Source organism: Pseudorasbora parva, chromosome 20, assembly GCF_024679245.1.
Source record: "Pseudorasbora parva isolate DD20220531a chromosome 20, ASM2467924v1, whole genome shotgun sequence".
In the NCBI taxonomy this organism is placed as follows: domain Eukaryota; kingdom Metazoa; phylum Chordata; class Actinopteri; order Cypriniformes; family Gobionidae; genus Pseudorasbora; species Pseudorasbora parva.
Window position 1 is genome coordinate 19929402 of NC_090191.1, and position 27402 is coordinate 19956803.

At 37.6% G+C, this 27402-nt stretch overlaps 1 protein-coding gene across 1 annotated transcript in view; it reads right to left on the reverse strand.

Moving 5' to 3' along the window:
- The window catches only part of LOC137048825 (copine-8), a 180814-nt gene extending 153412 nt beyond the window's left edge, over positions 1-27402 (reverse strand). The window contains exon 1 of the mRNA XM_067427123.1: positions 27067-27402. Within this exon, the coding sequence (XP_067283224.1) occupies positions 27067-27176 (110 nt within the window). The 5' untranslated portion in view covers positions 27177-27402. The remainder of the gene's footprint in view (positions 1-27066) is intronic.

A 27402-nucleotide genomic window follows, 5' to 3' on the forward strand; every position in this document is an offset into this window, starting at 1 on the left:
AAAATATCCAAAAAAATTATCCTTGAGTCCTGAATGTGTTAAAGGGGACAAATCATGAAAATCTGAATTCTGGTAAAGATATTGTAGATGCTAGTTACTATTTCAGCATATACAAGCAAAGTGTAATGCACCAAACATCTACCCAAAGTACTTTGAGCAAGCAGTAGCAAACTTGCACACAAATCTTTTTGTTCAAGTCTGGGAAATCATGATTGTTAATTAAGAGGGTGGGATGAATGTTATTTAGCCAAAATCTGTAGAATACAAAAAGACCAAAGGGCAGCATCTCAACAGTGTGACTAGCTGATGAGCAATGGCAGGAAGTTGGTGTGCTATTCAATTGCTGGCAATTTGTGTGTGGGTTTGGGCTTCCTGTCATGCTGTTCCACAGTGGAAAAAGCTCTGATGATACAGCAAACTGACCAGTGAGTTCAACAAAGAGCTAATCAACAGTTTGCTCAGCAGGTTCAACAACAAGCTAATAAATTAATGGTTTCCTCTGCAAGCTAGTCTACTGCTTGCTCAGCAGGTTCAACAAGCTAGTCAACAGTTTCTTCCACAGGTTCAACAAGCTAGTCAACAGTTTCTTCCACAGGTTCAACAAGCTAGTCAACAGTTTCTTCCACAGGTTCAACAAGCTAGTCAACAGTTTCTTCCACAGGTTCAACAAGCTAGTCAACAGTTTCCTCCACAGGTTCAACAAGCTAGTCAGCAGTTACCTAAGCAGGTTCAACAAGCTAGTCAACAGTTACCTAAGCAGATTCAACAAGCTAGTCAACAGTTTCCTCAGCAGTTTCAGCCTAAACAGCCTGTGGTGCAGGCAGAGCCCCTTGACAAATGTGCTGTAGCTGATTATGAGCAGATCCAGTGTGGCCCACCTGGTATCAGTGGTGCTGAGTGTGAAGCTATCAACTGCTGCTTTAACGGACAGCATATGCAGTGTTACTATGGGTAAGAGTGAGTCAATGTAAAGGTTTTCATGTTAAACTGCTCCTCAGCAATAACCTTCTCTTGTACCTTTGTTCCAGTGACATTCCAGTGTATAAGAAATTGTCTGTTTGTAGTAGTTGTTGCTAGAGCTGTTACGCTACCTCGCTTGAGCCTGGATTCAGTCCGTCTCCTTGGTGGAAAACGATCCACCTTGCGGTTCTGTGGGATCCACACCTTCCTTTGCTATATACCAGTTCCCTGTTACTGCATGTGGCACGAGCATGATGGTGAGAAGCTGTTTGTGGTTCTGTTCTGCATGACTTGGAATGGACTGGGCGCAAACAATTACTTTTTGCAGGAGGACAGTGGCTATGTGGTATATGAAAACAGAATGACCTCCTCGTATGAAGTGGGTGTTGGACCACTTGGTTCCATCACAAGGGACAGCCATTTTGACTAGGTAAAATCTATGGTCTAGCATAAATGTTAATCCTTGAAAAAATGCTGTAAGCTGACTATTTGTTGTCCAGGCTTCTCTTCCAGTGTAGGTACTCTGCTACTTCTGTGGAAGCTCTGGTTGTGGAGGTCAACACTGTTCCTGCACCTCCACCAGTTGCTTCTCCTGGACCCCTCAGGGTGGATCTTAGACTGGCAAATGGTCAGTGTGTCACCAAAGGCTGTGCAGAAGGTAAGTGTCTTTCCTAATATGCATGAGTATATTCCAAAACAAGGTTGCAGCCGTTTCTGGTTGAATGCTGGTATTCTTGCTCAGGGGATGTGGTGTACACGTCCTACTACAGTGATGCTGATTATCTAGTCACAAGTCCCGTGAGATCCTTTGTATGTTGAGGTGAGCATTCTGGAGAGGACCGACCCCAACATTGTCCTAATGCTGGAACATTGCTGGGTGACATCAACCCCAGTCCCCTCAGTCTACCCCAGTGGGACCTTCTGGTCGATGAGTGAGTAAGGTCAGTCTTTATACATCTAGTGGGCTGTAAGGCATTTCTGACTGCCTCTCTCTCTTTTAGTTGCCCTTACTAGGATGACCATTACTTGACCACATTTGTTCCAGTGACTGGCTCTTCTGGTCTTCAGTACCCAACCCACTATAAGTGCTTTGTTGTGAAGATGTTCACATTTGTGGATCCAGCGTCACTGGCTCCTCTGTAGGAAACCGTATGCTCCACAGCCTTACATGAACCCTTAATATTAGTCTTTATGTTGATTCCTGTGGCTTAACCCCTTTTCCCCCTGCTCCATCTACATCCACTGTAGTACACCAGTGTGCCATCCCTCTTCTGGCTCCTGTGAGCAAAGCTGCACTAGGAAAAGTGAGGGCTTGCTGTACACTAATTTCAGGAACCACAAGAATTTGGGTTTTAAATGCCCCTCATGATTCCACATTCAATCTGCATTGTCCTTTTAATACCAAGTTATGAGAACAAGCTTTATAAGCATGACACTATGTTATTTTGCAGTAAACACTTCATAATCTGTCCAAAAAATGCCAACTAAATCTCCTTTTGTTGCAAAAATATTAATGCTTATTTGGTCTTTTTGCAATTTAATATGCAGACACTAACATAAATTAAACTCATCAGTTGACTCTGCTCTTAGAAATAAACAGCTTTTCTTCTGACACAAATTATTCTAGGATTCACCAGTGACTCAAAATAATGGATTAAATATGTATTCAAGTCCTCATGAAATCAAAATGTACCCTATTTACTTAGCACATATTGCAGGTCTTGGGGTGATACTCATTATTCTACTCTATTCAATATTCTATTTCACTTGGAAATACATCACAGCACTGAAGAAACCTCACTTAACTTACAGTTTACTGGGACTTTATACAGTTAAGTTTACTGTACTCTTCACTGTGGGAAAAAAAATCTCAACTGCAAAGTTCACTGCAGGGTGAGTTAAACCATATTTAAGCAAAAACAATGCAGTCTTTCTGTACCTTCATTAGCAAAATAACCAAGAGTATTTGACTCACAAAAGAATGCGGACTTGGCATAAAATTTAATTTATCATCAAGGCTGTCATGTTTATTATCAAGGCACTTGTAATCCAAGTTAGTTATAAGCTTTTTCCAATGGTAGAAAAAAGTGTAATGACTAATGCTGAAATGCAAAGAAGGAGACCAGAGGGTTTTTTATGGATGTCAATGGAGAAGAGGCTTCACTACACTAAATACATCACTTTTTTAAGAAAACAGCTTATTTAATGAATTGTCTGTCTGTCCACTAATCTTCATGTTTTACGCTAAACAATACGTTTCATGGGAACGATGTGTAGATTTTAGAATGATACAATTTCATAAGAGACGACGAGGGGATGCCACGACAGCTAGGACTCATTTACAGCATTACCCTCGTATTTAATAGTAATATTGCATTATATTGTCAAAAGGAAGTAGAAAATACCAATGTTTTCTCTCTTTGGCTTTCAGGTTTTACCAGTTATAAGACTTGCAAAGAATTGTAATTGCATGTATGCACATGATACCGATATTTTACATTTTAATCAAGATAAAATTAATCATTTAATTACTGTACCTTTACTAGTGATTTAACCAAGGGTACACATAACTGGGATGCAAGTACACATGCGCAACAAAAATCAGGAATGCATAATGCCACTTGAATTACTACGTGCCTTTGCGTACTTAACTGATCTTCTCATCTAATGTTGGCTTACAGTATCGGTATCGTGGTATTTTATCGAACTCATAATTTTGGTATTGTTACAACAATAAGCTGCTGTCAATGTTGTTAGTTACAACGCTGTTGTGCCAAAACTCCACCGAATATATATATATATATATATATATATATATATATATATATATATATATATATATATATATATATATATATATATATATATATATATATATATATATATATATATATATATATATATATATGCATACACTCACACAAAGCCTACATACATATACACGCATAATGAGGTACAGCAGAGAACGACTAAACAATTTTAAAAGTAATACAAAAAATATACAGAACTGGTGTATAAAGAAATAAATAACCTTCCTAGTTTAGATAAATACACATTATAATTAATAATAGTAATATTGTGCGTACAAAATTAAAACTCTAAGTAGAATACTTAGGACAGATTTGCGTAAAATCAGCTGATCCTTACTGTGAGACATTTAATCGCTCTGTGGTCAAGCTGCTGCAGTTTTATTTACAAAAAGGTGGAGCAAAAATAAACTGCAGCACTGAAGAAGCTGTGTGAAGAAAATGGAAAATATAATTCATAATAGGCTTTCAGATGGTCTGAATGGAGGCATGAAACACTGATAAAAATATCATGACTACCACCAGCAATAAAAATGCAACTGGCTAGTACAAGTTCTGCACAGAGTGCTTGCAGTGCTTTCAGTCAAACATGCTTGACTTTGGCAACATTTTGAAGACCACATCCTTTAGGTTTCAGAAGGAAAAGCTGACCATTAGAGAATGTAAGGATGAACTCATGGTGGTCATTGGACAGTTTACACTTCTGTTTGATGGTGAAGGCCATAGGGCACACACTGTTTCTAATGATGGTGCTGATAGAGACGAGAGAAACTTACTCGGGGGGTTAATTGAAGAGTTTGAATCCCTCAAGTCATGTGATCATTTCTTAGTATTTGATCCTTCAGCATGGCCTCAGGAAATGCAAGACCTCCAGAGTTTTGGAAACAGTTTGCAGGATTCTCAAGAAATATGAGGCCACCTTGCAACTTGACAAAGACACCACTGTGACAGGCAGTAAAACGCCTGGGAGCCTTTTCTGTGTATGACTTGGTCCAAATAGTAAATACAAGTAACCCAGATACTTACTCCAACATCAACAGGATGGTTAAGCTGTCTCTTAGACTGCCTTTAAGCAGTGCAGCTTGTGAGAGGGGATTCTCACATCTCAACATAATAAAAACCGAGTGCAGATCTCGTCTGTCACATGCTCGTCTCTCAGCCCTGATGCACATTCATCTGTCAAAGCAGACCACAGAGACATTTAACCCAAAGCAAGCTGTTGACCTATGGATTGAGACAGCTAATCGGAGGCACAACCAAGGTCAGTGGGGTGCATCTGCAGCATCTTCATCATCTACCATGCAGGAAGCTGAAGAGGAAAGTGGTGGCGACGCTGAGGAGGAAAGTGAGAAAGACTGCACTTATTAAGACTACACTACATATGGGGTGAGTTCCAAACACCATCTCCTGATAGGCTACTCCCCTGAGTAAACAAATTTACGTGCACCTCTGGATATAACACAGAATATAGAACATTTATTCACAAGACCAACCTGCTAACCTGCTAAGAAACTGATTAACATAAACTGTAACTGACTGTCATAAAACTTTGAACGGTGTGCACTATAGGCGATAGGCTGAGGTGCCGCACGTGATCCAACACCCTTAAAAAGCAAGGTGCCAGGAAGAACTAAAAATGGAGTTTCAGATACCCCTTTTCCACCAGAATGAACCGGGCGCTAGTTCGGAGCCAGTGCTAGTGTCAGTTCTAAGTTGGTTCGACTTGAGAGCCTTCTATGAACCGTTTGCTTTTCCACATGCTAAGAGCCACAACAGAGCCAGGTCTTGCGTCATACCAGAGTCCTACACGGTCTATCCCAGACCCGTTAATATTTGGCCCATTACCCGATCCGTGCCCGCAATAAATCACACACGCTAAAATCATTCCAATTAAAATGCTTTATTTTGTTTTATCTTGCACCTCTCTTAACATCACAACAGCATCATAAATGGGCTAAATAAACAGGCTAAAGTGCCTTTATAGACTCGTTGTCAACTATTCATATCAAGCCTGCAGTCTCCCTCTCAGATACTGAAACTTTCGCCCCTCGATCGCCCCCCCCGGTGACCAGTCCCAGTATAGCCGCCCCTCTGTGCTTCTAATGGACGCGAGGCAAACTAAACAATAAAATTAGACTTCAAATATTTTTTCCCCAAAGTTAGTTTATGTCATTGAAGGCAGTTATCATCACGATGATTTCATTTCAAGCGTTTGTTTTTAAAATAAGTTTAGTTTTAGTTAGTTATCTGATGCTTTAAAAATGGGGGGTGTGACGTCATGATTGACAGCTGAGACTGACGGCTTCTCTGAATGAAGTTGTCACTGAGGCATTAACAGACTTTTTTCGGAATTTTTGGGAGCAGATTGGTGCTTTAGCTTTAATTTCTACATTTCCATAACTGTTTATTTCACACCAACATAAGTAATTGTTCTGCATCCGTGAGAGTGTGGGCGGGCTTTTGATATCACGACTGTACTTCCTGCTCTACTTCCTGCGCTCTACTGCGCAACTCCGGTCCCGAAATCTCTACTGCGCAGATTCGGTCCCAAGTTGTCAGCGCTGTGCAGGCCGCCTGAAAGCTTCAAATATGGCAAGCGGAAACGGATGATGTCTAGTCGTCCATATTTTTTTACGGTCTATGATTCATATACACTCACCAACTTTACTTTACTTGCTTAGAACGTCCCAGTTCAGCCCATTCCAAAGGTTCCGCCAGTAGTGGACACTCATGCAACGTAAGCAATGACGAGTGAACGAAACGGAGGGAAGTTAGCGAGTGAAGGGCATACTAAAAACAAACTGGAACGCAGCACAAGTTAGTACTAATGCTTTCTCCAATGCTAAGAGATACAGACCCTCTCATCTCCCTATAATAAGACAATCTCTTGTAGAGCCACAGAAACTCGTATCTCATTCACAAAAATAAGACCATCTCTGGGCGAATTCCAAACAGCGTTTTTGTGAACTTCGAGAAGGGGATGCCACTTGTAGGAGCGCTCCAAACGAAAGAGAACATCTGAATCCCTTCATGAAGGGTCCTTCCTTGACCAACATGCAATGGTCACTTCAAGGAAGTAATTTAATTTTTGATGGTCATGTTCTGCTTCTGGAGTTTTATGCCAGTTTGACAAACCAACTTAAAAGCTGCATTTCCACCACCTACTGGTCTGGAGTGTGAAGTGCACCTATACTTAAAGGGTTACTTCAGCGATTAGCATATGGCTTTGTATCAGTAGAAACCCTGGAGTATATTTAAATGATTGTGATTTACCCCCTCATAGCCCCCTGAGACAAGGGATTTATGCATTTTATTTCTGGAAAAATTCCTCCTATGATGCAAATTGACAATATTTGCATCATAGGAGGAATGTTTGGTCAAAGGCTAAAGACTACAGCCATCAGAGGGAGCCATTTCCGCATGTTTTGAACCTGCGCATGGGGGATGGAGATCACACTCAGAGCTCAGCTCGCAGCTACAGGCAATCATTTAAACGGAGCTATGGTGAGCAATGTAAGTCTTTTAACTTCTCAAATTAATTTCTATGAAAGTTAAGCTTGCAAAGCCATGAAATTGAAGACTGAGGGCTGAACTTGTGTTGTGAATGTATGCCATGAATTACTTCAGCTTTCATCATGAGAGCTCATTCAGCTCATTTATCTGACTCCTGCAGTTAGTGCTCAGTGCTGTGATACTCGCGCGGTGACTCACTCATTATATTGAACAGACACGTTCAGTTTTTATTGTAGTGTCTTCGCCAAATCAGTCACAATCAAGTTGGTGGCTTTGGGAATGGCCTCACAGGGTAGCCAAGCATTCTGGGAATTGTAGTCTTTCATCCCCATGAGACAAAAATACATTTTCTGTCTTTTCTCAGACAAGAAGGCACAGAATTCAAAAATAATTTCACATTTCTACTACATTGATGACCCAGTTTAAATACAGATTTATCTTCCCAGCGCTGAAGTACCCCTTTAATCTGATCGTCAGGTCCTGCACTTCTGATACCCCTTTTCCACCAAGGCAGTGCTGGTGCTGGTTCGGAGCCAGAGCCTAGTTTCAAATCGGTTCTTTCCACACCCAAAGCACCAGCTCCGAGCCAGGAAAAGTGGTTCTTAAGTAGCACCAAAACATGGCTGGGCTAGAGGTAAGAACCACTTGCGTCTGCGGATGGGGGCGGAGTTACCATGACCAACAAGATGAACACAAACTTGTGACAGCCATTTTTTTTAAATAGCAGCTAATCAAGCTAACAACTGCTCGAGTGTAATCTCCGTCTATGAAAATCATGGTGAGCTACACGAATGCGTTGAATTCGCAGCGTTTTGATGCCATGAGCCATTGTTGATGGAAGGGCTTGTCCGAGATGCATCGATGCACCGTATGACATCAAAGTAACGTTACAGCGAGATGCAGACGACTCCTAATGCTTTTGAATCGCTCATGCCTCACGTCATCCTCAATAAACCCGTCTCTGGCAGGATGACTCCTATCTTTCAAATATTCATACACTTGTGTAAACAACGCGCCATCCTAAATGAACCCGTCTCTTGCGTGATACTCAGAATTTAAAATATTCCTATCTAATATGATTTATGACCTGCATGGTCGCCAGAATAATAATTATACACTGTTTAATAATAGGCCAGAGGAGAACTGGTACCCCGACTGAGTCTGGTTTCTCCCAAGGTTTATTTTTCTCCATCATGCCCTGATGGAGTTTTGGTTCCTTGCCACTGTCGCCTTTGGCTTGGCTTGCTCAGTTGGGGACACAAAAATTATGATCCAAGTTATTCAACTAAGTATAAAAATACAAATAATTAATTAGGTCATATTTAATTCTATAGACTATCCAAATCAAACTAGCCAAATCAAATGTTGTTGCAATATTGTCCTGTTTAACACTGTGAAGCTGCTTTGAAACAATCATCATTGTAAAAGCGCTATATAAATAAAGTTGATTGATTGATTGATCATGCAGTATTTTGATATCATACGCGGATCGGTCTGCACAGCGCCGATACATAGCGAACAAGCCTGGTGTGTGTGTATTTGCCGCTGCCTTGCTAGCGTTGCTGAGAAAGATGAGACGTTTACAGTGATGAAAGACCTGGCTCTGTGCTGGCTCTCTAGCCTGTGGAAAGCCAAACTGGTTCTTAAAGGCTCGTCAGTCGAACCAACTTAGAACTGCCACTAGCACTGTCTCTGAACTAGCACCCGGTTCATTCTGGTGGAAAAGGGGTATGAGTGAGTAGGGCATAGGGACAGCACCGCCGCTCACATCATGTGCTGTGCGTACGGCAACAAGTGCTGAGGGGGCACCAAAGAATCCCTCCACCACCCGGTAATTCCCCTCTGTAGAATGTAACGAAGAAGAAGAAGAAAAAGTAGAGACTGCGAGGAACTCACATGACAGCAGGACAGTGGCTCTATTGAAACCACTGTGCAAATTCCATTCCGCTCATGCGTGTGTGATCAAGAATGTCTCATTGCATTCCTGTAAAGCGAGATTATAATCTATCTCGTGTAATAAAGCAAAGGTACAGAGCAAGAGTGTCTCTGCTAAATGAAATGCTCGAGGTAATTACACTGTTTGTTCCAAAGCGCATTAGCAAATGCGCTGTTAAATATTCATGAGGAGAGATGGTGACTTAAATGGATTTGTAGTGTGTACTCTACTTGCTTCTAATCACTGGCAGTGATTCAGAGAAAACAACAGATGAAGAAAAAATCGTTGGGCCATTTTATCTCTTTTTTTTAAGGAGGAGTGCTTATTCAGTACATATTTGGTTTATTTAACTTACTTCAATCTAACTAAATATGTTGTATAAAATTATGATTAACCAGATTTCCAGGATTTTGCTCTGATTAAGTGCAAACGTGCAAACATTTACTGAACACTGTATTATTTATAAATTGAAATGGCTTGATTATATGAAAATGAGTCATTACTCAGTGATATTTACTATTTAAGCAATGCAGCCTTTCCATGTTTCTATGAAAAAGTTATAAAACTTGATGTTAAACAATTCCCTACACTTCATTGTTAAATGTGCATATATACATACATATATATACATATACATATATATATATATATATATATATATATATATATATATATATATATATATATATATATATATATATATATATATATATATATATATATATATATAAATCCCCTCCAATTTGTGTTGGTTCCTGTAATAGATAGTCTCAAGTATAAGTTAATTGTGTGCATTTATTTCATATGCCAGGAAACATTAAACTAAAATGAAAGATTGGATTAAAAAAGAAAGAATGAAGGGTTAATTTGTCCCTTTGCAGTATGCATAACATTCCACATGTGCTTGGTCTTGCTTATGTATGAACGCAAACAAACCTACTAACCTAAACTGAAATAAACACATTTCATGAACAGACATTGGCTGTACTTTACCAGACAGTCGTGCACAGAGAGAGAGAGAGAGAGAGAGAGAGAGAGAGAGAGAGAGAGAGAGAGAGAGAGAGAGAGAGAGAGAGAGAGAGAGAGAGAGAAAACAGGAAAAACAGGCCCACGCCCCTCCACTTTGCCAGCTTACATGCCAATCTCAGGAAGTTTATGGCAGCATGGGAGAGAGGCCCTGGGGAGGGGGATGAACACAAGTCGGGAGATTCCTGCACTCTGGAAGGATGTGAGCATGCTCATGAAATACTGAGGATTGCAGATATGTGACCAGAGTAAGGATGACTTCGTCAGACCCTGGTTCTCTCTCTCAACAATTCTGACTTCACTCATATATTCTACTTTCGAATATTCCGATCGAATATGATTTCTGACCTTTAAGGTTGCCTGAATAATAATCATACACACTGTTCGTTAATTTTTCTCCATCATGCCCTGATGGAGTTTTGGTTCCTTGCCACTGTCGCCTTTGGCTTGGCTTGCTCAGTTGGGGACACAAAATTATGATCCAAGTTTTCAACTAAATATACAAATAAAATAAATTTCTAAATTAACTGTTTCAACTATATTACTGATCTGCCCACATTGTCGCTATATGATAATTAAATAAGCTGATAACATCACTGTTTTCTCCCGAACGACTGTTCAGCCAAATCAAATTTTGTTGCAATATTTTCCTGTTTAACACTGTGAAGCTGCTTTGAAACAATCGGCATTGTACTAATCGTCACAAGTGCTATATAAATAAAGTTGACTTAATTTGGAAAAAATAAATTCTATATTTATTTTTTACCAATATTTGTATGTCATGTATTTGTTATTCTTATATAGGCCTACATATACTTATATACTTATACATATATAACTTATTAAATCTATACAAATAATAGTATGAATTTCTAAACAAAACAGTCTAAACAAAACTGCATTATGTTTTTTTTTTAGCAATGCAACATCACACATTATAAATGTCACCTTATTAAACCTTATTACTGCGTTATAATCTACAATATAATGCACAGATTACACATATTCATAATGTATCAGGTCATTGACTCAGTATTATATGTCAATATGGTACTGATATACCATTGTAGTCAATGACTATATAATTTTTGTACAATTAGTATCATTTTCACTATCACCTACTTTATTAATTACATGATTATTTGCATGCATATTACTTATATATTTGCAGTTTATTAGTACTTATAAAGCACATATTAAAGCATTATTCTGCATGATCATATTCTACATCCATAATCCTACCCAATACCTAAACATAACTATTACCTTACTAATTATTAATAAGCACTATAGGAGTTTATTAAAAAGTCATAGTTAATTGTTAGTTGATCGTAAGAATTGGACCATAATTCAAAGTGTGACTGTATATTCATTTACTATGATACATATTAAAATAATTGCTATTACACTGATATATATCCTTTAAAAAAAAACGTGTTATCATGTCCAAAAACCATAGTAAGGCTTTTTTTCTATGTGCATAAAGTGACATCACCATCACCGACTCCATCACAAAAAACATAGAGACTGATTTGATGAAGAAAATCATGCAATAAATCTCACATGTGGCAGAAAAATGCCTTGTCACGTGGCATACTCTATTTATAGTGACATTTTAATTTCGCCTACTAGCAAATGTCAGAATATCACACTAAACGGCAACTTCAAAATCATTTGAGAGAGATCTTGTCGCTGTGAAAGAATACAGAAGATGAAATCAATACTGTAGTCGCTCTTTGAGAACGGAGAGCTCTTTGTAGTAAGTGCAGCTGACGCGGGCAGTTGAAGAGACTGTAATTAGCTTTATGAGAGCGCTCAGGGACTCCAGAAGCATTCACTGTTGTGTTTCTCTGCGTGCTAAAGGAGGCCTTTTGATTTGATGACCCTAAAACGTTTGCAGCTTTACAACACAGCTCCCTCAATATTCTTTAGAAAAGGTCAACTACTTTTTCTGTTACCGGTTTATGCCAGCGCAACATCTGTGCTTCCCCTGAGGGTAACTCATTCACCTTCAAGGTTAAAGTGAGTGTTATTGAGAACCAATTAGAGGTTTCAAGTGCGATGCTCTGCCTTCAAAAGAGGTATAGAGCTAGGAGGATTGTATGGTATACTGGTAGAAAACAAAGGTACCAATGTACTACAATATTAGAAAAGTGTAAAAAAAAAACATAATTTTTGTTAACTTTGATACCAGTTCAGCACAGTTCTGCAGTTAAGGATAAAAACACAATGAATGTTTAAGGGTCTTAATGACCTAAAACATGTGGGGCATCAATACCAGAATTTTTAGTTAGTGATTGTTATTACTATATAATTACTATATAATAACCAGTGTATTACATGTGAACTAAATTGTAACGCTCAATATGTCAAATTTAGTCCTGTCTTAGAGTTTACAAATGCACTTTTTTATAAAGTTAATATGGTTTGTTTACTATACAACTTGCATATTCGTTTGCAGAACCACCCGGAAAAATGCTTTATTTTGTGTGTGATTTGAGTTTATGAAGCATTATTGCTCGTTATTGCTACTTCATTTGCCATATTTTGTGTTACAATTTATTTCACATGTAATACACTGGGAATTATACAGTAATAATAAGGACTTACTAAAACATCCCCAATTGATGCCATTGCCTTCTCTTTTTATTCCTGGTTATGCTGTTTATATATATATATATATTTTAAATATATTTTAAAGTATACAATATTTAACCAAAATAAAAGGGTGTAAAAACACATTTCACTTAGAAATTGCTAGTACATGTCACAAATAATTACAAAGAAAATGCAAGTAACACATTGAGTTAACCATTCGATTTTGAAGTAAAATAGTATTTTATTGTAAGATAAACCAATAGACAAATAACATTGTATTATTGAGACTTTGTGATTTTTTTGTTTTGTTTTTGTTTTACAGTGTATGCACAGTATATGCAAAGAGAATACCTAAATGTACAGTACTGCATGACATACTGCATCCCATTATGCAATGCAGTTAACTTTCAATTTTTTCAAAAGAGTCAAATATCTATAATAATGCTTTTCTCATTTGCTGGGACTGTCAAAATACATTCGAGCAAAGAAAGTTCAATGTTGCTAGTTTTTTTTTTCTTCCTGATATTATGTTTTGCTTACATTTTGCGACTGGAAATGGAAGTACATTTGGAAAGAATGCAGAGACATGAAACTAATTTGCTAAGTGCAATATGGCATTCTGTGAACCTTCTTCATTTACAGATGGATTATAACTGCCTGTAAAAGACAGATTTCATATCTTTATCTATATCTATATAAAACGCATGATTTCTGTGCGATGTTTGAGTCATATGTGCCATCTGTGTGTCATAATTGGTTTCTGTGCTCATTGATTTTTCCTTCTGAGGATGTTGTTTGCTAGCTCGTAACACTGCCAGTGTATTTCTAGGGACTGAAAACAACAGGAAGCCTCCAGGAAGGTGTCGGACGTTCACATCAAGGGGCAGAAATGTGTGATCAAGCACAGTTACGGCATGTAGTCTTTCTTAGATGTTTTGACCATCTTGTTTTTTTTTCATGCTCAGACATTGTTGCCAAAGCTCTCAGCATCATATTTTCTCTGAAATTTCGAGACAAGTAAAAGTCAGATGAGAAAGCAAAGCGATCTGTGGAAATATGTTGCTTCCATATGAGATTACCAATTCAGACCAACCACAAAAACTATAATAATATCTATAAATAAAACTAAGTTTGAGTGTTTAAAACATTCATTCTTCATATGAAATAATTTTTGAAAGTATTAGGCATTTATGCAGCAATGCTTGAGCATTACAATCGCTGTTATTAATGGTTATGTTGATCAATAATGCACTCCAATCATGCATTTGTAAAAGTTGCATAACAAAGTCCAAACTTTTTTCTTTTTTTTTTTGCTTCAAAGGTGCAAGTCTTGCTGTTCAAGTAAACTTTAGGCTGCCTTCCAAAAGCTCTTGGCCGGTAACCAATGCGGAAAATGTACATTGATTAAATACTGTCAGTCGTTGGGACTGCAGTGTTCTGTTCTCTGCTGTACTGCCTGCCTGAGTCTTCCTTATAGAGCGTATTGAGCTTTAGCTCAGCGGGTTTCTTGTCACTGCTCAATACACTCAGACACACTTTTCATTTTCCTCAATACAACCCATTATGTGATCTTTATGGCCTTAAAGGTCAATGGAGCGGCTTCCTGCTGCCGTGACAGATCGTGGTGCCAAAAATATCACTGTTAGATCAGTTCAGAGAAGCCTGGTCCCTATGCAATTCAGACGCCATTGTTTCACACTCAAAAACATGTTAGCATTTCAGCAAATGACAAGCAAGCATTTTGAAAAATTTCACTGCCGAAATGAACACATGCCCTTTACTGTTTTAAAACCGACATTTAAAAAAAAAAAAACATTTTAAAACCTTTTTTACTGGAGCAAACTCCACCAAGAGGAATTACAGTAAGTGTTTTTACTTCATGTTAAAGCACATTTTCCTCAACTGACAGGAATTACGATAAAGTTTCTTAACTACTTAATGTTAAAGCACTTTTAACTAGATCAAACACCACCAACAGAAATCACAGTAAAGTGTCTTAACTACTTCATGTTTTGTTTCAATTTTTACCGGAACAAACTCCATCGACAGGATTTACAGTAAAGTTTCTTAATTACTTCAGGTTAAAGCACTTTAAACTAGGTCAAACTCCACCAACAGAAATCACAGTAAAGTGTCATAACTACTTCATGTTTTGTTTCAATTTTTACTGGAACAAACTCCATTGACAGGAATTACAGTAAAGTTTCTTAATTACTTCATGTTAAAGCACTTTTAACTAGATCAAACTCCACCAACAAGGAGTTACAGTAAAGTGCCTTAACTACTTCATGTTAAAGCACTTTTTACTGGAACAAACACTACTTAATTTTAAAGCACTTTTTACTGGAACAAGCACCACCGACAGGTTTTACGGTAAAGTTTCTTAACTACTTCATGTTAAAGCACTTTTAACTAGATCAAACTCTACCAACAAGGAGTTACAGTAAAGTGTCTTAACTACTTCATGTTAAAGCACTTTTTACTGGAACAAACTCCATTGACAGGAATTACAGTAAAGCTTCTTAATGGCTTAATTTTAAAGCACTTTCTACTGAAACAAGCACCACTGACAGGTTTTACGGTAAAGTTTCCTAACAACTTAATTGTTAAATAACTGTTTAATGGAACAAACTCCATCGAAAGGAACTACAGTATAATTTCTTTACTACTTCATTTTAAAGCACTTTTTACTGGAACAAACTTCAACAACAGCAATTACGGTAACATTTCTTGAAATATGTGTTTATTTGCAACAAGGACATATTCTTAACCATTTCATTTTAAAACACATTTTACTGGAACAAACTCCACCAACAGGAATTATGTTAAAGTTCTTTGAAAAACTTGTTTAGTCAAAGCAAAGTTTGTGTAGCAAACATTTAGCAACAACAGAAAAATTGACACTGCTGGGAAATAGTAGATTTGACTAGCTATTGTCACTTGTTTTGTAACAAATCTGCTTCCTTGCAAAAAAAAAACATCTCAAGACAACTGCTTTTATACTTCTTATATTTTAGGCTAATTGTTGGTCTATTTGCACATCCAAATGGACAGTATTTGCATGGTGCAGATAGCATGTCTATCCAATAAAATAATAACAATAAATAACGTTATATTTGTATAGCACTTTTCTGGGTACTCAAAGTACTTTACATATGAAAGGGGGGGCATTTCCTCAACTGCCACCAATTTGCAGCATCCACCTGGATGATGTGACGGCAGCCATAGTGCGTCAGAACGCCCACCACACACCAGCTGATTGGTGGAGAGGAGACAGAGTGATGAAGCCAATCAGGATAGGGGGATGATTAGGAGGCCATTATGATGGACAGCGGCCAATGGGCAAATCTGGCCGGGATTCTGGGGTTAAACCCATGCTCTTTTATGAAGGACATCCTGGGATTTTTAATGACCACCAAGAGTCAGGACCTCGGTTTAACATCTCATCAGAACAACGGTGTTCCCATCACTATATTAGGGCATTAGGACCCACACAGACCAAAGGGTGAGCACCTCCTGCAGGCTTCACTAACACCTCTTCCAGGACAACCTAATTTTCAAGTGAACATTTTCACGGTCAACCCTAAACTAACCCTTCAGTGGGCAACCCGTCTTGGGCTACAGGGTGATATGGCTGCTGACAAGACTTATCCATTCTGTTGTACTCTGTTATGCTCCATCTTAAACACAAGGATGTTAGTGTTAGCACCCCTTAAAAAAAGAAAGAATGCTGCACGGTGTATCCAGAAACAAAATGATTTTACAGGGTTTCAATAAATACTGAATAGTTATTCGATTTTGAAAAAGTACGTTTGACATCTACCTAGTAGTCACACTTAAAAAAGAAGCAGATAAAGCACTATAACAAAAACAGAAGCATCACATTTCTGCACTTAAGCCTATCACTACACTTGCCCTGTAGACTCCACTGTAAGTGTTTTTTACTGTAAATGCCAAAGTAAAAAAAAGAATTGTGGTATTTGACGAATGTCACAGATTCCTCGGAGCTTAAATTGTATTTAACCCACAATATTCTTTTAAATTGATCAAAAATATAATGTGCCTCTTGCTGAACATTTCCCTTTTTCATTTAAAGGGTGACCTCTGGATTGAAGCGGGCGGCTTGCAAGGAAGAGCAAAGCAGCACAGTAATGTGTCATCCAGTGCAGTATAAATCTCCCATCAAGCCTGGGGAGCAGCAGACCAACAGAGGTTCACCAACGCAATGAGTCACATAGCAACCAGAATTTACCGCTTCGATAGACTGCTGGAAACCCAGCGAGCGTTTGAGAGGGGGCCAATCACATAGTCCGCCTGGGCAGGTCATCATCAGCCGCTTCAGAGAAAACAATGTTTGTTCTACAGAACAAATAAACAGCCTTATTACAGATATACACACAACAATCACACACCTAAATACATGCACAGGCAGGGGAAAGCCCATAAATTTGCAGATGTAAATTCCAACATTGCAGCAGCACCTGGATCTACATCCAGACTGCCCTTAAGCAACTTTTTCAATTCTACTCTCATTCCATTCGGCATGCTTTAATGCATTCTGCTACTGATAAGTCCAGCAGCCACTTCTGGACTGAAAGCAAGCCTACTTCCGGTTCTGACCTCTGAGTGAGACCTTGCTTCTATAAACAGAAAGCAAATTATTTTTCACACAGTTCCAAGAAGTGTGATTTCTCTCATCGCTGTCTGGGGACAAATACCGGGCGATGTCACAGCGCATCTACTAAAGCTATTAACCGCCTTTTAAAAGAGCCTGTAGAGTTCAAGAAACTCTTTGCTTAAAGGGATACTGTAGTTCGCCCCCCAAAAAATTACAATTCTGTCAGTAGCTGCGTTTACATGGACCCTAAAAATCCGGATGTAATCGGACTAGTAGCATAATGGGGGGAAAAAGTCACTCGTAATGAATTTGGCAGATCTGATTAAAATTTAATTCGGATTTTAATGGGTTGCTTATTCCCAGTCCTGTTGCTGGCTATCACCAGACCAAGCTCAATTTAAGATTAAACATTGGTCTGGGGAGTCTGCTCTGTATTTTCAAAGGCATGATCAATGAGCATTACTTGAATGACTCTGTATGCTATTAGATGGTTCTTCAACCAATCAGAAGAGGCGTGAGCAACAGGCAATGACCCATCTTTTCACTTTATTTAATCGTGTTAAACCTGCCAATAGTGTGTCAGGTGGATAAGCCAGTCTGCAATTGGTTCCCACAAAAGTGTAACAGAAGCAGTAGAAATGAATGTACAGGTTTCCAGACTGAGTTGCAGGGCGAAATCAAATCGATCAGGCTGGGTTTACCCATTCTAGGCCATCTTGGTGCCCCACGCATAATTCCTTAATGGTGCCCCGGGGGGCGCAGCGTGATGCACGTGGTGGGAGCGGCAGCGATGTTTATTCCTTTTGTAATCCCATCGAGAGGACAAGTACCCATTTTAGCAGGTTAAAAAAACAAAACTAGGGAGGAGTAATGATGTAGAATTAACTTAATGACGTACAATGCACTGAACGAGCTGTTCTTCTGAACTTCTCTTTCCACTCATTGTCTGTGTGTGAAGCGGAGGAGGACAATGTCCCACCATTCCTTGTTTTGGATTCTCATTCACAGAAGACTTGTTTTGGGCACAGGAATATTGTTTTTTTACTGTTTAATAAATATATGTAGCACGGCATAATGGTTCATGTGCTCGCCATCGCCTAATTAGGACCTAAAATAAATAAAAACTATATATTAAGTCTGATTTTTAAAACAAAGAAAAGGAGGATAGTAAGTGTGCAACAACAACTCTCCTGGATTTTCCCCCCAATAATAACAAAAGTGAATGGGAATTGAGGTTGTCAAACTCAAAAAATTACAAAATTACCATGAAAGCATCATACATGCATGACTTGTGTGCAATATTGTATTTTGAAGTTATACGACAACAGGCCAAAATCTACAAAATACACAAAATCTGTGATGCTTTTATGAAAACTCATGAGAGAAGCAGCATTGATTTGTGAAAGAATCATCTTTTCAAAAAAATCTGTTGAGCTGGTTCATAAAACCAATCAGTTGGGGTTTCCCCGTAACTTGTAAATTGCTTCTTAACTAGCAAAATGTAACAAGTTAGTCACAGCTGTTTCCCACAATCGTAGTTACTTTGTCTCACATCTGTTATACAATATCACAGCAATGATATTTCGTTTATGGCGTTGACAGATGGTGGAGTAATAACTCGGTTCGAGATTGAATTAATGCTAGGTTATTGCTGTAAATAACCAACTACATGGGAACACTTATCTTGTTCTACTGTTATTTTCAGACATTTGATTTAGTCACAGGTTCCCTTTTACATCATTCTCACGTTTGCAGATGAAGTTCACTCTTCAAAAATGACTTTCGTTCTCTTGACAAACTAAAAGACAGAATGAAATGTGTACATATGAGGAATGAAAGATATAGAGCTTACTGCAAGATTGCTATTTTATTTTTATGTTTGTGAATGTTCACTGGAATTGTGATTTTCGCGAAAAAAAAAAAAAAAAAACTCATTGAACTATGTTGGTCACAATAGAGCTCACGATCAAAGTTTGTTAACAATGCTTTGGGGGAAATGTGCCCCTGAATGATTCATGATTGGTTCATCACAAAAAGCTATTGTATGGCTTCAGAAGACATAAAGTACAGAGTCATATGGACTTCTTTTAAGTGTCCTTTTTGAAGCTTAAAAGCTCCAGGCCTTGTTCATTGTATAGTTGCATGCCAAATGAGATCAATACATTATTCAAAGTTTCTCCTTTTATGTCCCACAGAAGCAAGCAAGTCATATGTTGGGAAGAACATGAGGGCGAGTAAATAAATTATTCCTTCAATGCCACTGTACACCTCTCAAGCTCCCGGGTTCAAACAAATACAAATATGTGAATAAATATGTAAAGCTGCAAAGCAAAATTAGGACGGACCGGATAAAATCAATTCATCTCAGAGGATCAAACACATCTCCTGGCCGGAAACCGTGTAAATTACACCCCCGCACTCTCAGGTTCTCACGCATTTGCACACACACACACACACACCCCGGACCACCTGCATCCTGAGCCGTTGTGATTATTTAAAGGATTTGCTCAGCCAAATATCAAAATTATGTCATGATTTACTCCTTCTTATGTGATTCCAAACAATTTATGTGTTGTTGGGTTTTTTTGTTTAAAAATTAGATGTTTTCAAGAATATCAAAATAAGCTTGAGTGTGTCATTCCCATCTATTGTAAATAAACAACAAAAAGTCCAAGTGAACCCACCGTGGCCTCTCTGACCTGAATAAATTTTGCATGAAATTAAGGATGCATTTTTTTTTTTTTTTTTTATCGAGGTGATCTAAGGATACTAGGTTGTGGAGCAGAACGGCTGAGAAATCCATCTCGAGAGAGAGATTCTGAGCTGGGTCTAAGCCGCTCTTTTGACCCTTCAGATCGGTTACAGAGTAAATGAGACCCCCAGCACCTCCGCCTAAGCAAGATCTTATTAAAAAAAACATCCCTAACAAGCATCTTCTAATGAAGTTGGACGTGAGAATCATAATATTGGCAGGTTGGATCTCAGTGGATCATCTCAGTGATTAAAGATTGAGATGATGCTTCTTTAAGAACAGTCCTGGCTAAACAAGAGGTGTTTGGTGGATGGCAGAGTCCTCCCTCAATGTGAAATTATTCAAAAGAGAGACTCAGAAAGTGCTCCTAAGGAACACTCTAGGTTAAGTACATGTTAAGCTTTTACCACAGACACTCAGTGTGTAAAAAACAAACAGACTGCATTGGGATATTATAGTGTTGTAAGTGTTGTACTTTAATGCTTTGAAGTTTAATCTTAAATGTTAGATACATAGTATTTCTGTAGTAATGCGTAATGAGTCAATTTGTGTGTATTTGAACTCTGTAAAAAGCATCAAAGGTTCTCTTTACAACGTGTTTTTTGAAGTGTTGTGCATTGCAGCCAATCAAAGACGTTTATGTTGAGCATGTGAACCAAATAGCCAATCAAAAGTGTTACAGTGGATCAGAATCAGCTCAAAATCCCAGTTTTTGTGATACTAATGTTTTAATGTGTTATTTACTTACAATTCTTATTAGCATTAATAACTATTGTAACGATTTGTATTTTGTATTTATTAATTTTCACACACTTAAATCATTAGTTAAAACGTAACACTTGAAAAAAGCTTCAAAAGCATTTATTAGTCTTAGTTAATGTGTGTTTCAAAATGTAATAATACATTATTACATTCAAAAGGTGTATATGTTAGTATTTTTAATGGACCTGAGTTAATATAAACTATATTGTAAACAAAGATTGACTAATGGGACATTAAATAATTCCAATAGTTTTTTTTTTTTTTTTTTTGTATGGTACCAAAATTGGTATCGAGAACATTACATTTTACTTGTATTGGTATTTATAACAGTTAAGTTAGCCTTTTTGTAAGACAGTATTACATAAATGAATGATTGCATAACATGCTCCTTCTGCAATTTGTTGAATATATGAAAATACTTACATTTTATCAAAAATATGCATTTGACACAATGTACGAATTTTAAACGTAACTACAAATGTACTATGTACTATAGTTAGGTGGTATGTACTATGTACTATAGCTACCACATCTAATATAAAAAGAGTCCCTTAAATCTTTGTGTAATTAACCTTTTTGCTCATGTAGAAAAGATTATTGCTGCTTGTACAATTTACTAGCCTGACGTGGTCATACTCAGTTCTAGTCAGAATATGAGTCTGAAACTGCTCCATTGGGCTGTGATTATGGGGCGTGTTTCAATCGAACCAGGAAAGACCTCAATTGGATAGAGCTACAACCAATCAGAGCAACGAAGTGACACACTGTCAAATGTCAACAGAACTCAACTGCACTGTGTTGCCAAGTCTGCATTTTTTTCTACGAGTTGTTTTCCATGTCCGCTTGTTGAAGCGACTATTATGTGATATATAGACCCATGAATGCGAATTTTAGAAGGCAATCTTGCCAAAATAACACACATTTTACCCCCTAAAAGGCTTTTTTTTGGAGACCCCCCCCGAGAAGCTATTGTTTAGGGCTAGTAGTTGGCGAATTTTGGTGTAAAACTTGGCAAACCTGTCTGCACGCATGCTGGAATAAACAATCTTTGCTGGTGTTGTAAAAAAAAAAAACAAAGAAAAGAATTTAAGGATACACAGAGTACTTGCCAACATGATCATCATTTCAGAGGGAAATAGTGAAGGTGAATGCATATACAAACAAGCTCTCCGTTTATGATTTGAACAAATATAATCCAAGCCCCTTTGATGACGTGCATGATTAAGTTACTGTTGATCATCTGTCCATCATCGTCTAAAGCCCGCCCTGATGATTTCATTTTTCTGAAAAGTTTCTGTTCGGGCATAATCACTCCTCTATGGATGGAGTGCAGACCAAACCGCCCGAGCTCAAATGTTATGGACGGGGCTGAGTTCGGCTGGCATCCAGGCTAACAATTTACTTAATTAAAATGAGTTAAACCACAATTCCTGAACATTTGTCACTACCTAATGTTATTGTGTTCAATCCACTTTGAATTGTATTTGTATTGGCACAACCTGAAATTTATTGCAACCGAAAATGGGCAGTGATCTTTTTTTAAGTTATCAGCATGCTTTGCATAAGGCTGGATTGAGACAGTGAATGCTGAAAGGAAGTGTTATTTTATGAGTTCATGAGGGAAAGACCTGCTAGTGTTTAATTCAGTTACGCTTGACATTTAAAAGAGTTTCTGTCATGTTGAAGTTGAAGTAATTACTTCTATAAGATATCAGATTTACATTTTTTTGCCACAAGGCATATCTACAGATCATATTATAAAGACCGGTAAAACCACCATATCAACACCATAGCAACAATCTAGAGTAGCCTAGCAACTGCATAAAAAAGCAGTAAACATTTGTCAATCGTCCAAAACATGCACACAAACAACACTTTACTATTGCGTTACTGTTATAGTACTATTATAATATTCTTCTGCATGGAATACACAAGACCTGTATGAATCACTTGGCATCAAATAACACACTTTAAGAACAACGTAAAAAAGAAATGCATTTATAGGTCAAACATTGAAATTGAAAGTTCTGTGAATGAAACAAGCAATTGTGTCAAGCAAAGTTGTTTACCAATCATATGAATCAGAGTCCAAAGGGGATTCTTATCTAAATTTGACAGCCACCCCGGATTTAATAGAGCCGTAAACAGAGGCAAATACACGTTTCTGTTTTCTGGAGTGGAACATTTCAATTGAATTATGTTGTGTTGCTGATTATTCAGTACGAGAGGAAAGAGCTTGTAATACTGACTCAGACTATATAGTTTCCCAAAGCGCAAGTAGAATATTAATCGCTCCTAATACTTCATCATCTAAGGCAGGTTTCCCAAAAGTATAATTCTCTATGTAGTAAAAATGCTGAAAGCTTCTGCTTGCTTTTATGGTTTATAAGAAACAGGGGAACAGATTTTTTTTGTATTATTATTATTACAAAGCCATCATCGACAGCATTTGAGAATACTTAGGAAGGAATCTGTGCATGATTTTACATTTTAGACAAGAGATCTTCACTCTAATATTTATGGAAAAAAAATACACAATATGTAACTTAGTCTCTGCTACACCTCTGAAGAATGAAGAACCGGTAGACACTCATAAGCATAACTAACAAAAGATTTTTTATTAGAAGATTTTTTGTTAGAAGATTTTTTAATAAATAAATAATGTTTGTGAGGCTATGTGCTAAATGAATATATAACTTTAACATCAGATTATAATTATCTGTGGAATACTTTTTTTATTCATAAACATCAGATTTCAATGTACATTTCAGTATACATTTTTTACTGATTTATGAATATAGCATTTAATTTTTTTTTCTTTTTAACATTTTTGTACATGCAGTTATTTTATTATTATATATTATTTTGTTCTTGTAAACATGAAAGATTAAATGGTCAGTAATAACAGCAAAATATACATTAGAGCTGCACAATTCATTGCTAAAAAAAAAAAAAAAAAACTATATGACAGTGATTCGGCTATGTCTATTAAACCTTTGAAAAGTATGATCACAGCAAACATTCAGATCTGCCATGGCGTTGCCGCTAAGCCAGACAGAGCAGCTGTCATGTAGAGGTATGAAACAGGCGTTTCAATCAGACAAAATCGTTATCTCTGTCTTACAATGACTTAAAATATCGCAGAAGGACTGGGGTAAAAGAATATAGCTCAGATATAAACACTGACATCTGCAGTAGCAAATAAAGTAAATTACCTTGTGAAAGTAACTAGAGCTTTAAATAAGAAGTGTAGCGATTACTTTGTTACACCAGTAGGTGGCGACAAGTGTCTGTTAAAAATGTATAGAGGGTATGCACATGACATCACCATCTGCCAGAGTGACTGAGTGGCAAACAGAATGAATTTCTCTCAACATGAAGACAAGAGAGTTGTCAGTTAGCAAACGGGAAAACAAAGTAACTTGCGTTACTTATTTGAAAAAGTAACTCAGATATTTTGTTGTAAAATTTAAAAGTAATGCGTAACTTTATTAGTTACTTGAAAAAGTAATCTGATTACATAACTCAAAATTTAAAAGTAATACGTAACTTTACTAGTTACTTGAAAAAGTAATCTGATTACACAGCTCAAGTTACTTTTAATGCGTTACCCCTATAGACTGTAAAATAAATTTTGAAGAGCAGTTTAGAAGCGTAAAGTCGGCCGTTGCCATTTTAGCAGCGCATCACTGCGAGTCACTCCCGGATAACTGAAAATGGGCAAAGAGGCGGGGCTTAGGTGGAGCTGAGCCGGTGATGTGATGACAGACAGCAGAAAAACGGCTGTCGCTCAGGTGGCCACATCCTTAATTATGCAGAACTTTTAGGCTTAACATAAGTTATATAAAAAAAGTAACTTGTCACAGATGTCATGAAGGGCAAAAATAGCTGTGTATAAACCAAAACCACAAATTGTACCAGGCTGTAAACATGTTTTTTTTTCTGTTTTAACATTTTAACATAGGGCTCAATGAGAATCTAAAGGAGAGTCTATAGCGGCCAGTCGATGAATTGTATTTTATGTCACTTCCGTATTGGCTTCAAGAGGAACTGGGGGAGATTGTCGCTTGGTTAGCCCCCAACACTACCCAATTGAATCATATATTCACTTCTTACTTAAAAAAAAAAAAAAAAAAAAAAAAAAAAACCTGCAATTAAATCATCTCTGTGAAGCCCATTAAATCAGACTATATTTAACTAGCATATACCAGTCAGGTTGGATATTCTCTAGCCATCCACCAATTTGTAAGTGATTATACAGTAACCTAACACCCTCATACACTTCTAGTTCAGATAATTACACAGACAAGAAACCGCTCACGTTGAAAATTTAACTCTGGTCATTCTGAAACATAATTAACAGCTTAAAAAAAACCTAAAGCTAACTTGCAAAAGTGCAAACTTCAGGACACCTGTGGGCCTTGAAAATATCCATAGCCTTAGACCCTAAATGTATTATGCATCTAGTTTTGCATTTTATTACACTGTGATCTTACGAATACAGACATTATCCTCTATCTGCTCATCTGCCATGATAACCATGGTGACAGTGGTAAAGTGGCCCTACAGTACAGGAATGTACCTGATCGTAACCATGGCACCACTACAGTTCCCTTCCCACCCGGGTGCATTGTTGCAAAAGAGCTTCTAGATTGTGCGCACCTATGTGTGTGTGTGTGTTCCCTGTTGCACAAGCCTCCCCAAGGGGACACGGAGCATAGTAATTCACCGTCAACATCTCCTCACAATGGCTGAGCGGACAGCTCCTGCCCACTCGCATTTGTTTACACGAGGGAGGCCAGATGCATCACAAACTTATACACTTAAATTATTAATTTCAACAGTCTCAATGCACAACAATCAATAATTTTCCCAAACATTTTTGCTGCTTTATTAAAGCCATCAATTTTCAGCTTAACCAAAAACAAAACGCTGTTGAGAAATATGAAATAATCCCAGATGACTCGCTTCTGGTGGGAGAATGAGTTCAAAAGGTAAATCACCAGTAATCCTGATGATATATAGGCCTATTAATAAAATATGAATCATAATAGTGTTTTAAAAGATGGCAAGTGTGTAGTATAAGGAATGTGTTAAGAAATGTTAAATGTTTGAGTTAAAATGTGATGTCTACTAAAATCACCATAAACTAGCCTACTCATAAAAAAACATAAATATCATGAAGGAAACATGGACGATTCAAACGGTCACATATGAGTGTTAGTTTTTGTGGAGTCGTTTGTAGTTGAAAGTAAGAAAGAATAAAATGTACTAAATATATCTTAATATATTGTGAATAAATAACATTATTTCTTTGGAAGCACTGTGTGTAACAATAATAATTTAATAATTTAATACAAACAAAGAAAGAACAACGGAAAGCCCCTGATCTGTGAGACAACAAGTGTGTGCCGGGGTTTCTCTACATTGTGGAGACCAAATTATTAAAGGATAGTAAAAAAAAATGTGTGAGACTATATGAGAACGTTTAAACATAAGAAACCAAATTCTGACTTTTTCAATGATAGAAATATCTGTAGCGCGATATATAAAAATAAGTCGATAGACAGTCCTCCTCATCATGATATAAAAAACAAACGTGCGACTGTGTTTCTAGTTTAAACGTAGCCTACGACTTGACCCAAAAGCAAAATCATAATAATTACAAAGTCTCCCTTTAAATCCAACTGTAAAACAATTTATTTAACTTTTTAAGTTTTAACCCATTTTAGAAAAGCACCACATTAGTCCAAAACAATACAAAACAAAACAAAACTTATGTTAGGCATATGTTTTACAGCTGGTGTAAGAAGCGTGTGAATGTTTGTTGTGGTGCGAAAGGAAGTGACAGAAACTCCCGAGAGTATAAAAGTAAAGTGGAAATATGCTTCTTCTATTGTGATATCCACTGCCACAACACGTTTGCACTTACGCATTACATTTTGGAGATAGAGGAGGTATACCCTGGGTTTGTGCTAAAATGCCATGCGTAATTGTGTCGTCTCCAAAAGTAGCATTAAAAAAAACACCACGCGGAATGTCATTGCAAGTCAGTTGTGCGTGAGGGTGTGAGCGGCACGTAAACGTTCCTTACCTGCACGAGACCGTAATCTCAACTTTTGTGGCCGGAATAGTGGCGTTGAGCGGGTCAAAATCTCCTGTCGTCGCCATATTCAGGAAGCCGCAACTGCTCATACTGTTCATGCTGAGGTTTCCTTTATTTAACCCCTGTAGACGGAAGAGTGTGGAGACTCACGCCTCTTTACGCGAGTGTATTCATGGGTCTCGAAAGAATGCGAGGAGGAAAGCAGAGCTTCCGTCAGTCCATAACAGAGACAGCGTCCCTTCTGCTCGCCATGAGAGAGTGTGAGTGTGTTAGAGAGAGTGTGTGGTGCTGCATGGGCGAAGGAATGGTGCCACACTTGGAGAA